General features: G+C 39.6%; 1 protein-coding gene across 1 annotated transcript in view; it reads left to right on the plus strand.

The window, feature by feature from the left end:
• LOC131693004 (nucleosome-remodeling factor subunit NURF301) overlaps window positions 1-12762 on the plus strand; it is a 66302-nt gene extending 53540 nt beyond the window's left edge. Inside the window, exons 10-17 of the mRNA XM_058980440.1 lie at window positions 9368-9791; window positions 9851-10413; window positions 10478-10701; window positions 10762-10923; window positions 10985-11152; window positions 11210-11405; window positions 11475-11559; window positions 11622-12762. Of these exons, the coding sequence (XP_058836423.1) occupies window positions 9368-9791; window positions 9851-10413; window positions 10478-10701; window positions 10762-10923; window positions 10985-11152; window positions 11210-11405; window positions 11475-11559; window positions 11622-11839 (2040 nt within the window). The 3' untranslated portion in view covers window positions 11840-12762. The remainder of the gene's footprint in view (window positions 1-9367; window positions 9792-9850; window positions 10414-10477; window positions 10702-10761; window positions 10924-10984; window positions 11153-11209; window positions 11406-11474; window positions 11560-11621) is intronic.
• The last annotated feature ends 437 nt before the right edge of the window (window positions 12763-13199 follow it).

A 13199-nucleotide genomic window follows, 5' to 3' on the forward strand; every position in this document is an offset into this window, starting at 1 on the left:
GTATTTGGACTGTGCTACTGATGTTGGATAAAATTTCCTCCGTCGTCATCTCGATTGGTACTCCAGATATCACTCCCGATACCATGAGAAAATGCTTAGGGATATATGCTGTGTAGTTTTGCAGTTTCAGTGATTTATCCTCCTGAAGCTGATTGGCTGTGTATACTGTTTTCGTAAGTATAGTCAGCTTCCTACGACCACGTGGCTTAATGTTAATCACATTCTGTTTACATTCCGGTTTCGTGCACAGGATTTTGCCAAGAGACAGTTTGTTTATGAATAAATTTCCATCGTTGTTGTCCGTGAGCTCCACTAGTTCTCGGTATGGTTCGCTATCCGTGTCGTTGTATGTGTAAATTGTTCTTGGGTATTGCACGTTTGGCTTTAACCCGCCTCCTGGGTCTCCGGGCGGCATCTTTATCCTCCTTTACTTGTCCTCACTTACAACATCTCAGTTTTTTTCTTTTCCAACTCTGGCAGCCTTTTTCCGTTCTACACCCAAAATCCGACGGGTATGTTTCTATTACTTTTGGGTAAGATTCTATTGTGGTTTCGGTAACAGACCACGCAATTGCGCATTACGGTAGTAAACTCATATTCCCGCAAAGGTAGTAAACGGTGGAATGACGAATTTCGGTTGCTGTTCATGTATGCGCATCACACAATCAAACACTTTTTAGTATGTGTCAACCTCGGCTCTGTTCGGATGTAGGATAATTCGGTCGATTGCTATGATAGTATTAGTACCGAGTCAAACCAACCGGAATCCTGGGGTATCTCTGACCAAATTCAGGCTGGAATCTGCCCCAATATTTGCAGAAACCAGCCAGAATTACGGATTTTTTGCTGGGTAGGTTGGATAGTGGAATAAAAAGTTTAGGCGGTTTCCGGATCCGGCCTAGTTGCCAGATCCGGACCAGTCCCCAAATCCAGACCTCCCGGATCCAAACACGTGCCCAGATCCGAACCAGCTCCCGGATCTGGACCAGTACCCGGATCCGGACCAGTACCCGGATCTAGCCCATCCCCTTTTCCTCTTACCAAGTCCGGACCTGAACCAGACCCAGACCTGGCGCTTAGATCCAGACAAGTGTCTGGATCCGGACCCTCGGTTCGGATACGTGGATCCAAACCATAGGTCTTGTTTTGTGCAGTCGCTACCTTGCTGTTAACGTCCGTGATAGAAATGAAATTTCAATTTAACACCAGCCGAAATACCCCACCACTATTCCGAGTCGTTTTTTTTCTGACTGTGCTTTGAAGCTAGCCGAGTGTGAGCCGATCTTCAAATACGGAATGCGTCGTGTAGAGAAAATCGAATCTCGTCTTTGTCCACATAGTGTTCACTTCACTTGATGAGCAATACAATGACAAGCGAAGTGCTACACACTTCCAGACAATCCGACGCGATAATATTTATTGAATAAGAATTGATGAAACATGCGTGCGACGCAGAGAAGATTTGAATGTGTTGGTATTGCCGTTTGAGGAATTTTTTGTTGTGACCAAGGCTGGAAGAAGTCATTTCAAATGACATTTCTCGACAAACATATGATTACGGCCTAAAAGCCAACTGTCAAAATCCACTTTGAGTGGAAATTCCGGACAAACCGTTACACGCCAATCACATATGTTGGTAGTAAACGGAAGAGAAAAGTTTTCTCTTTCATAAACTGTTGTGAACTGTGTTCGACTAGTAACGGTTTGTCTGGAATTTCCATTCAAAGTGGATTTTGACAGTTGGCTTTTAGGCCGTAATCATATGTTCGTCGAGATTTTTATGCGAAAGTTCGGGAAAAAACCAATCCGACAGCACCGATGCTAGTTTGACTTCGGCTGCTGTGCATGTAAACGGACGAGAGAAAAGCAAAAACGTTCGTGCTGCTGAGCGTGCCTATTACATGTTCGTGAATGTTCGGTTATTCGGCTTACTGCCGTAGTAGGGTTTCGCTCGCAAGCAGTTGCGAATGTATGTGAATGGCCCGTGTGTTTAACTTTCATCATCCGTTGCGTTGGAACTGTTGCGAATCAAAGAGAATAGGGAAAGAGACGAAGAGTGAAAATTAGTCATAACGGCAACACTCCCTTTATGATGATTTCAACACTAGAATTTTGGCAACCGCTTCCACAGGCAGCACTTTAAATGACTTCTATTATATTTTGAAAACAAACCGTATGTCGATCGTTGGATTTGTTTATCAAACGATGCGCATTTTGAAACAAAGAGATGAAATAATTCTATAGCTTGTTTTTACTCATGCATATACTGTAGAATACACCTCACAATCACGATTGAACCAAATTCTGACGAAAATTGAAATTTCTTTTTTAATAGATGTACAATACTTATCTCCTCCAACTCAGGCATGAGTAATGTTTATTTACATTGCACGATTGGTCTGCTCAATAAGGTATTTTTGGCTTCACACTATTCGTCTCTTTCCCTATTCTCTTTGTTGCGAATAAATTTCATAGCAGCGGTTCAAAATGAATGTAGTGAACGACATTCATGGCTTATATTTGCAAGATTGGAATGTGCGGCAGTTCGTTTCTCGCTTGCTATAGGAAAGGACTGCAAGCAATATGTTAGCGGTCACATAGTATCGTTGAAGGCAAAGTTGTTGGCCATTGAAAATCTATAGTTTTGTACATTTACAATGCGCAGGGGGTCCGCCGATGCGTGAAAATGGAAATGTTTTCAGCTTTTTGGTAATGAGTTTTGTATTGAAGGAGAAGTTGTTGGCCATTCACAATCAATAGTTTTGGACATTTACAATACATAGGAGGTCCGCCGATGCGCCAAAATTAATTTTTTTTCAACCATTTGGTAATGAGTTTTATATTGAAGGAGAAGTTGTTGGCCGTTGAAAATCAATAGTTTTGTACAATTACAATGCACAGGGGGGTCCGCTGATGCGTCAAAATGGAAATATTTTCAACTTTTTAGTAATGAGTTTTATATTGAAGGGGAAATTGTTGGCCGTTGAAAATCAATAGTTTTGTACATTTACAATGCGCAGGGGGTCCCCCGATGTGTGAAAATGGAAATGTTTTCAGCTTTTGGTAATGAGTTTTAGAAGTTGTTGGCCATTCAAAATCAATAGTTTTGTACATTTCCAATGCGCATGGGGGTCCGCCGATGCGTCAAAATGGAACTGTTTTCAAGTTTTCAGTAATGAGTTTTATATTGAAGGGTAAATTGTTGACCGTTGAAAATCAATAGTTTTGACATTTACAATGCGCATGGGGGTTCGCCGATGCGTGAAAATGGAGATGTTTTAAACTTTTTAGTAATGAGTTTTATATTGAAGGGGAAATTGTTGACCGTTGAAAATCAATAGTTTTGTACATTTACAATGCGGAGGGGGGTCCGCCGAAGCGTGAAAATGGAAATATTTTCAGCTTTTTGGTAATGAGTTTTATATTGAAGGAGAAATTGTTGGCCGTTGAAAATCAATAGTTTTGTACATTTACAATGCGCAGGGGGTCCGCCGGTGCGTGAAAATGGAAATGTTTTAAAATTTTTAGTAATGAGTTCTATATTGAAGGGGAATTCGTTGGCCGTTGAAAATCAATAGTTTTGTACATTTACAATGCGCAGGGGGGGGGGGGGGGGGTCAGCCGATGCGTGAAAATGGAAATGTTTTCAGCTTTTTGGTAATGAGTTTTATATTGAAGGAGAAATTGTTGGCCGTTGAAAATCAATAGTTTTGTACATTTCCAATGCGCAGGGAGGTCCGCCGATGCGTGAAAATGGAAATATTTTCAGCTTTTTGGTAATGAGTTTTATATTGAAGAAATTGTTGGCCGTTGAAAATCAATAGTTTTGTACATTTACAATGCGCAGGGGGTCCGCCGGTGCGTGAAAATGGAAATGTTTTAAACTTTTTAGTAATGAGTTCTGTATTGAAGGGGAATTCGTTGGCCGTTGAAAATCAATAGTTTTGTACATTTACAATGCGCAGGGGGTCCGCCGATGCGTGAAAATGGAAATGTTTTCAGCTTTTTGGTAATGAGTTTTATATTGAAGGAGAAATTGTTGGCCGTTGAAAATCAATAGTTTTGTACATTTTTAATGCGCAGGGGGGTCCGCCGATGCGTCAAAATGGAAATGTTTTCAAGTTTTCAGTAATGAGTTTTATATTGAAGGGAAAATTGAAAATGAATAGAAATTGTTGGCCGTTAAAAATCAAAAGTTTTGGACATTTATAATGCACACGGGCAACCACCAATGTGACATAATGGAAACTTTTTTATGCGGTAGTAGCATAATCAAGTTACAGAATGATGGTATTGCAAGACAAAATTTTCATTATTTTTCTCCTTTGATCAGGAAAAATAAATCGTTTCATTAATAATTTTGTGCCAATACATAAGAAACAATTAAACGAACAAAAATATTCTTTTTTCATAATCCACCATTACATTTTGGCATATTTTCATAGTGGAAATCTTAAAAGGAAATGTTTTCTATCATTTTACCGCTACCTTGTAGTATTTTAGTCGCACAATATCATAGTAGCGAAAACTCAGTTTGTTTACATTTGCGATTTAGGCCAGTATTGCCACAATTAAATCTGTACCGGGAGTTGAAAAATCTGTTCTATCTGCACTCTTCTATCGAAAAAAGGACCGGATTCTGTACCCAAACAATAACAAGGTTGTTAAAAGAATCATTTTTCTCCTACATATTTTCCATTCGGAGAAATCAAACCAGACATTCTGACTCGGTTGTTTTGTTTGACCTGGAATTCCGCAAGAACCCAGTAAACTAAAAGGCGGCGCCGTAACTTGCCGTTCACTGTAAAAGCAGTGTGGGAAACCAGTTAGAATTTCGGATGAGTTTGACTGGGTAATGTCAATATCAGCTCCAGCTCAAATTCTCACTGCCACTTTGTTTGCCAACCAAAGGTGGCCAACAGAGTGGCGGCGAGAAGCTGAGATGGGGTTGGAAATATCAATAAGATGCGAGAAACCGGCTTGCAAGAATTCAAATGGAGTACGTCAGAGTAAACGTATGCACTCCAAGAAGATTCGCTCAGCTTTTATTAGACATCATCCCTTTGATTTGCTGGAAGCATGTTTCTCGCATATTGCATTATAATGTCAGCTTCAGTACCAGCTCCACTTCAGATTCTTGCCATCACTGCTGCCTAACTCAACTGTTTACTGGAATGCATCGCAGGGTTAAATTATTTTACCTTGCTGTCATGTAAAAAATCTGTACCAATCTGTACTTTTTTACAAAAATCTGTAATCTGCACCCTAATAAAAAAATTATACACAAACTTTAACATATATAGTCCAACGATTCCACATATTGTATGGATGATACCCTGAACAGGTCGTTAGGCTATTGGATTATTAGATGTTTATTCGGGTACCGTACAGAATCTGTGCCAAAAATGCTTCAGAAATCTGTACCTTTCTACATAAATCTGGACTTGCGGCATCACTGATTTAGGCCCTCATGAAAGATTATGTCGAAGTGAGAATTGCGTATCAAAAGAAAAATGCGAAGAGTGACCAATTTGACAAACGCAAAGTTGTTTCAAGGTAATCGTCATAAGGTGTAGGCATGTGTATAATAAGATTATTGGTGGCAAACTCTGAAAAACTTGAAAATGCTAAATTGTTATATTCAAATCAATTTGTTCCAATTAATGATTTGTTTTTTTAGAATGATGTAGTATTTACGCCATCCCAATCCTGTCGGATGTAAAATCAAAACACTCGCGTTACATATGTAAATATCTTATCCGTTATCATATTGGGGTTTATGCCACTTGCTGTTTGACGAGACTATAATTTAATATTGTAAACGGTCTATGCAAGAGAATTATCATTGGAGGGTAGTCCTTCGTGAACACACAGTTCGCTAAAATTTAAAACTAAATATATGTAAATTTGTAATATGTCGATGTCACAACGTTCACACGATTCAATGACACGTGACATGACAATAGGGGGGCCGTTAAAAAGAAAGAAAATTATATTTCCCGATTTTGTCAATGTCCCCGTTTTATCAGCCTAACATTCACCAATGGGCTGATAAAAAACGGGTCTTCACTGTATTACCATTATAAATCACAAAATGGTGGAAACTCGTCAACCGTTATACCGAAATGAAAAAAAAACTGGAGAAAGTAGCTACTACTTTGAAAACGTATTGCAATTGAAACATGTCATGTTTTGTTGAACAAATTACATTACTGTAATTAAAACTAAGCGATAAAAGTCATATTGCGGAAATTGTTCGAAAAAATACATCACAGATCGTACAATAAGCATAATATATTTTACGATGAAGGGAAAACATATTTCTGCCAAACCTTCTGCAAATAACCTTTTCATCCGTTTTCTTCGCGTAATTGCAATTCGCAAGTCAGTAAACAGTGTAGGCGGCAGAGCTTGTTGTTGCACATAATTTAACTATTATTACTTAACTATTGATTTTGAATGGCCAACAATTTCCCCTTCAATATAAAAACTCATTACTAAAAAGTTTAAAACATCTCCATTTTGACACATCGGCGAACCCCCACGCGCATTGTAAATATAGAAAACTATTTATTTTCAACGGCCAACAATTTCCCCTTCAATATAAAACTCATTACTAAAAAGTTGAAAATATTTCTATTTTGACGCATCGGCGGACCCCCTTTGCGCATTGTAAATGTACAAAACTATTGATTTTCAATAGCCAACAACTTCTCCTTCAATATAAAACTTAATACCAAAAGGTTGAAAAAAATCATTTGGCGCATCGGCGGACCCCCTGCGCATTGTAAGTGTACAAAACTATTGATTTTCAACGGCCAACAATTTCCCCTTCAATATAAAACTCATTACTAAAAAGTTGAAAACATTTCCATTTTGACGCATCGGCGGACCCCCCTGCGCATTGTAACCATTACCATTACTCATTACCAAATGGTTGAAAAAAATCAATTTTGGCGCATCGGCGGACCCCCTGTGTATTGTAAACGTACAAAACTATTGATTGTGAATGGCCAACAACTTCTCCTTCAATACAAAACTCATTACCAAAAAGCTGAAAACATTTCCATTTTCACGCATCGGCGGACCCCCTGCGCATTGTAAATGTACAAAACTATAGATTTTCAATGGCCAACAACTTTGCCTTCAACGATACTATGTGACCGCTAACATATTGCTTGCAGTCCTTTCCTATAGCAAGCGAGAAACGAACTGCCGCACATTCCAATCTTGCAAATATAAGCCATGAATGTCGTTCACTACATTCATTTTGAACCGCTGCTATGAAATTTATTCGCAACAAAGAGAATAGGGAAAGAGACGAATAGTGTGAAGCCAAAAATACCTTATTGAGCAGACCAATCGTGCAATGTAAATAAACATTACTCATGCCTGAGTTGGAGGAGATAAGTATTGTACATCTATTAAAAAAGAAATTTCAATTTTCGTCAGAATTTGGTTCAATCGTGATTGTGAGGTGTATTCTACAGTATATGCATGAGTAAAAACAAGCTATAGAATTATTTCATCTCTTTGTTTCAAAATGCGCATCGTTTGATAAACAAATCCAACGATCGACATACGGTTTGTTTTCAAAATATAATAGAAGTCATTTAAAGTGCTGCCTGTGGAAGCGGTTGCCAAAATTCTAGTGTTGAAATCATCATAAAGGGAGTGTTGCCGTTATGACTAATTTTCACTCTTCGTCTCTTTCCCTATTCTCTTTGATTCGCAACAGTTCCAACGCAACGGATGATGAAAGTTAAACACACGGGCCATTCACATACATTCGCAACTGCTAGCGAGCGAAACCCTACTACGGCAGTAAGCCGAATAACCGAACATTCACGAACATGTAACAGGCACGCTCAGCAGCACGAACGTTTTTGCTTTTCTCTCGTCCGTTTACATGCACAGCAGCCGAAGTCAAACTAGCATCGGTGCTGTCGGATTGGTTTTTTCCCGAACTTTCGCATTAAAATGAAATTCGAAATGACTTCTTCCAGCCTTGGTGGCGGGAAACAAAAATGCTGTGTGGCGGCATTCACGCACACCAAAGAGATTACATTCATTGAACGACATTCATACGTACACCAACCATGAAATTCGTCTATGACTTTCCTGCTCGGGCAGCAGCGTGAAAGTTTGTAAGCTTATGACGTTCATAAAAAAAGTCACGTTTCCAGCCCTGGTTGTGACCGTATTAGCATGAAACGTCTTGCTATTAGAGCATTTTTTTCTTATTACCGTAAAGGTATTAGACGTAGCATTTTTTGAGTGATTTTCAACACCCCCCTCCCCCATCGTAGCATTTCGTCACAAAACTCTAAATACCCCCCCTGATAATTACGTAGCTTGACGGTAACCCTACCCCTCCACTTGTCCCCGTAAAAAAATAAAAAATAATAAAAAAAAAACGATGTCAGTTAGATGAAACTCGTAAAATTGTCGTGACATCAGGTCAACCCCTATTCCCTTTAAAAAGCTACGTAGCATGACATGACTCCCTACTCCCCTGTCGTCACACATCATCACAAATTACAAAACTCCCCCCTCCCCCATATAATGCTACGTCATTTATGGATGGTCCCTTACGGCCGAGTTTTGGGTGTATACGTTAATTTTAATGAAAATTTTCTCCGCGTTGGAAAAAAAAACCAGTATGGCGTCGCTTTTCACTTCCAAGCCTACTGATTCTTTCTTCGTCACCATCGGACAATTCACCCATCGAGTAAGCTTCGCGAAACCTTCAATCCTTTTCCCGAATAAATGATTTGTGTTTACTCATGCTGCCATTGTTTTCCTGCAATGTCTGTTGAAACTAACAGCGGCCTGCTTTGGAACTTAATTTGTGGATTTGAAGCTAGTAAATACAGAAGCCATTTTCTCAGCGAATTTGTAATGACTAAAAAATTTTGTCTCTGTTTCGGTTAAATCACTTCAAGGTAAGACATCAGACGAACCTATTTATATTGTTATTAGCTAATACCCATCGCGCGTTGCTGCGACTTTCAACAAAAACACATTTTGCCCCGAAGCGCCATCTAGGGCAGATAATCCCCAACCAATAGCACACAAACACGCTCCATAATAAAAGCCAATTATGTATACATTTTGACGGCAATCGGTTAAGCCGTTAGGGAGTCCATAAATCCATAGATAGATAGGCCGAACATGTAAACAGTTGTAATTGTAAGTAATGAACGAGTGCAGTTCAATGTTTCCTACCGGTTAAGTGACAATTATAAAAGAATTCCAATGAATCGATGGAGTCCGTTTGCTTGCGATGCGGTTTTAACTCTATAGTAAAAAGCAAACGAAAGGAAACCAACAAATCACCTATTCTTTCTTCGCTCTAAACAAACAGGCCGACTCGACCGTTTCTACCACGACCCCAACGGCGGATGATTCGGAGTTGCCGCTGGCCGGTTCACTGATCAGCACGACAACAACGATCAAAACAGCCGCCAGTACCAGTAGTAATGATAGCAAACCTCAGATTCTGTCCAACATTGTCATTAACGGAAGTGGCACAGCTGCCATCAATCCAATTGTCAAAAAGGAACTCCAGAAGGTACTGGCTAGCAACCTGAACAAGCAAACTGTCGTACAGCTGCAGCAGCCTCTGCAACAGCAGTCAGGGTCAGACGAGTTGCAATTGGAGCAGACCGAGGAGGACGCAGAAAGCTCTCCGTCGGCCGTTAAAGAAGAAAATGCTTCGGATGACGATACCAGAAATATTGATGAGAAGGATGATTCGTTTGTGGTCACTCCAGACTATATTCAACAAAGTAAGTTTATTTTTTTATTCCCAGTTTCCAATTGGTGACTAATAGGGGGCTTTTTACAGCAATCAAAAATGCTCTGAGACAGGAAAATCTAAATCCGGAGATCGAAGAGAAGCTGCTGAATTTGCAACGTTATCAGGAGAAGCAGATGAAAGCCGATGACCGTGGTGCTGCGATTGCTCTTCAGCACAATTATAGCAATATGAGTGCTGTTAGGGAGCACAGTACACCGGTAAAAGCGAAAAAGCGACCCTATCGAGGCGAGGATGATGATGACGAGTGGATGATGGATACGCCGAAGCGACGTCCGACAAAGTCGTGTGGTAATTCGACTAGTTCTGTTGAACGAAAGAACCCAACTGCAGCGGCAGTCGGCGGCGTTGGTGGTGATGGTCCCAGTAGGAAACGTGCAATCTCCCAAAGTGATTCGGCTGCCTCCGCTGCGGCGGCAGCAGCAGCTGCAGCAATTGTTGCTTCCGTTAATGCTTCGAACGAAGCTGCGGTTCCGGTTGTTAGCTCGCCATCTGTATCTAATGCTAGATCGGAAGCGGCTCGTAAGAGCAATGAAAGGAGGAAACAACAGCAAGCACTTTTACAGCAGCAGCAGCGGCAAAACAAGTTGCAGGTAAGCTAATTTATATCTACCGAAGGTCTTCCGATGGTAGTTACATTGGGGTATGCTTTCTTAGGCTCAACTAAACCGCCACAAAGAGCAACTGAAGAAAGACATTCTCAAGAAGCGATCTCATCTCGAACGGGAATTACAGGTACAAATTCAAAAGGAACTGTCGGTGGAGCTGGCAGCCCGGTGCAAACAGGAACAGCTGCAGATTAAGCAGGAGAATACTGCGAAGCACGGAGCTTCGGCGGCGCAAGCAACGACAGCAGAAAAATGCAGTTCCGTTAAGAAAAAGTGCGTCGAATGCTTTAGATAAAAGCTGACACGGTGTGCTAATTTTCTACATTTTTATAGGACGAACACCACAGCAGTATCCAAAGAAAACCACCAAAAGACGCAAAAGATTACGGCTAGCACGAACAAACCGGAAAAACCGTCCAAAGCTAGTAAAAAACGGTTATCTAACAAGAAGGAAAAAATCTACTGTCTTTGCCGGACGCCCTACGATGATACGAAGTAATTTATCAGTAGGAATACTATCTGTATCTGTTTACATTAACTTTTGCTTTGCCTTCAGATTCTACGTCGGTTGTGATCTGTGTAACAATTGGTTCCACGGAGATTGCGTCGGCATTTCGGAGGAGCAATCGAAAGAGATCAACGAGTTTGTGTGCAGCGAATGCAAGCATGCCCGAGAAACGCAAGAGCTGTACTGTCTGTGTAAACAGCCGTACGATGAATCACAGTAAGTAATGCGGAAATAGTCCGCCTTTTTTATCTTACTCAAAAATCCCATCCACAGATTCTATATTTGCTGTGATAAATGCCAGGACTGGTTCCATGGGCGATGCGTCGGTATTCTGCAGAGTGAGGCTGAATTCATTGATGAGTACATTTGTCCAAACTGTCAGATCAATAATTCGGTTAACTTTGCAAACATGAAAACCCTGAGTGCGAAAGAGTTTGAGAACTTAAAGAAGCTCATCAAGCAATTGCAGGTAATTTTAAAAAAAGATCAATCGGTAGTAAGTGTTTGATAAATTGTTTAAACTTCTATCTCGTTATAGCATCACAAAAGCGCGTGGCCATTCATGGAACCGGTCGATCCGGATGAAGCCCCAGATTATTACCGTGTGATAAAAGAACCTATGGGTAAGCTATACTGTTTCATTCGATGAGAAACTAGCAATTTAACAATTTCCGCTGTTTTGCAGATCTCCAAAAAGTGGAAAGTAAGGTGGATAATCAGAGCTACAATACGCTGTCGGAGTTTATCGGGGATATGACAAAAATCTTCGATAATTGCCGCTACTACAACCCGAAGGAGTCCCAGTTCTACCGGTGCGCGGAGAGTTTGGAGTCGTTCTTTGTACAAAAAATAAAATTTTTCCGTGAAAACTTAGTCGATAAGAAGCCTAGCACGTCTTCGTAAAGGCAAGTGATCTAACTTTTTTTATATTAAACTAACAAAGTTTATTCTACAAGGTTCAGGCACAATAGAACAGTAACTTCTCTTCTACTGTACATGATACAAAGTAATATAATAATTTTATAAAAAATAGATTTGAGTAAGTTTCTCTATTACCAAAACATTTTTTTTTAAATTTTGTATGGAACCTCTACTTCTATACTTATTCGTTTGATTGGTTCGGTGATGTATGTTTGTGTAGAGCTATTTTAGCAAAGCATTCGTACAATAAGATATTCTAATTTATTTTAGAACGGTAGAATGGTGTGAATGCTTTCACATTGTAAATAGTGTACGATAGTAGATTGTACGAATTTATGAAAAATATGTAAATAAATGCTTTGCAATAAAATGTTGCACCTGGTGTAAAATGAAAGTATTTTCAAAAATGTGAATTTGCATATGCCTTCTCAACGACAAACATTCGTTTTTAGGTTCAACAGAAACAAACATCCAATTTGTTATACATTCATGTGTCATTTTATTCTTGTCATCGAAATAGCTCCTGAAAAATATTGTTGAAAGAATATAATTGTTTACTGATATTCACGAAGGGCGACGTTATAACATATTGCACACAAAAATGATTTTCACTTATTGAAGCTGCGGTATCATCTGCGTTATCCTACACTTTTTACGGTAAATATAAGCAAGTCAAAATATTCCCATGTTAGTGGTTTTGTTATCTTTTAAGTAGCTATACTTGCATTCTGTGTAAAAAGTACATTTCAGTTAAGCAATAGATGATAATATAAGAAATCCGTAGTTGCGGTGTTCTATTCAAAATAGAATATCTTAGTAATAAAATCTAGCAGTACTAAGAACTTTTGTACGCAACACACATTTATTGTACACATTTGAAGAATGATTTATTTTCTGAAAAATAATCATGAGCGTTTATTGTTCAATCCGAAATATCTCTTTTCTTCGCACACGGAAGCTATTGATAATTTGAGTGAACCTAGTCCACGGGTGGTTCTCGATCGTTTTGCAACTTAGCACGAAAACTCCTCAGGTTTCTTCTTTAAGCTCGAATCTTCTTACATGTGCTACTGTTCGTGTTCCTTCTTTAGCATTTGATATCGTCCAGTATAATAGTTCGATCTGGTGTTATAATCGTTAGATAACTTTTCTCTAATGTGCTCCACCGCATAGCGTTAGTAGGCCATATGCAAAAAAATTACAGCTCTACCAGCACGTTTACGGCAGTCATGGCAAAAGTAGTGAAGCAACTACGTTTCGATGGTTTGTAATTATTGCCGGTTCTACCCTGGAGCGAAAAAGACCATCATCGTTGTCGGTTGGATACAGGCGAGCGCCCATA

This window comes from Topomyia yanbarensis, chromosome 3 (assembly GCF_030247195.1).
Source record: "Topomyia yanbarensis strain Yona2022 chromosome 3, ASM3024719v1, whole genome shotgun sequence".
Lineage (NCBI taxonomy): Eukaryota > Metazoa > Arthropoda > Insecta > Diptera > Culicidae > Topomyia > Topomyia yanbarensis.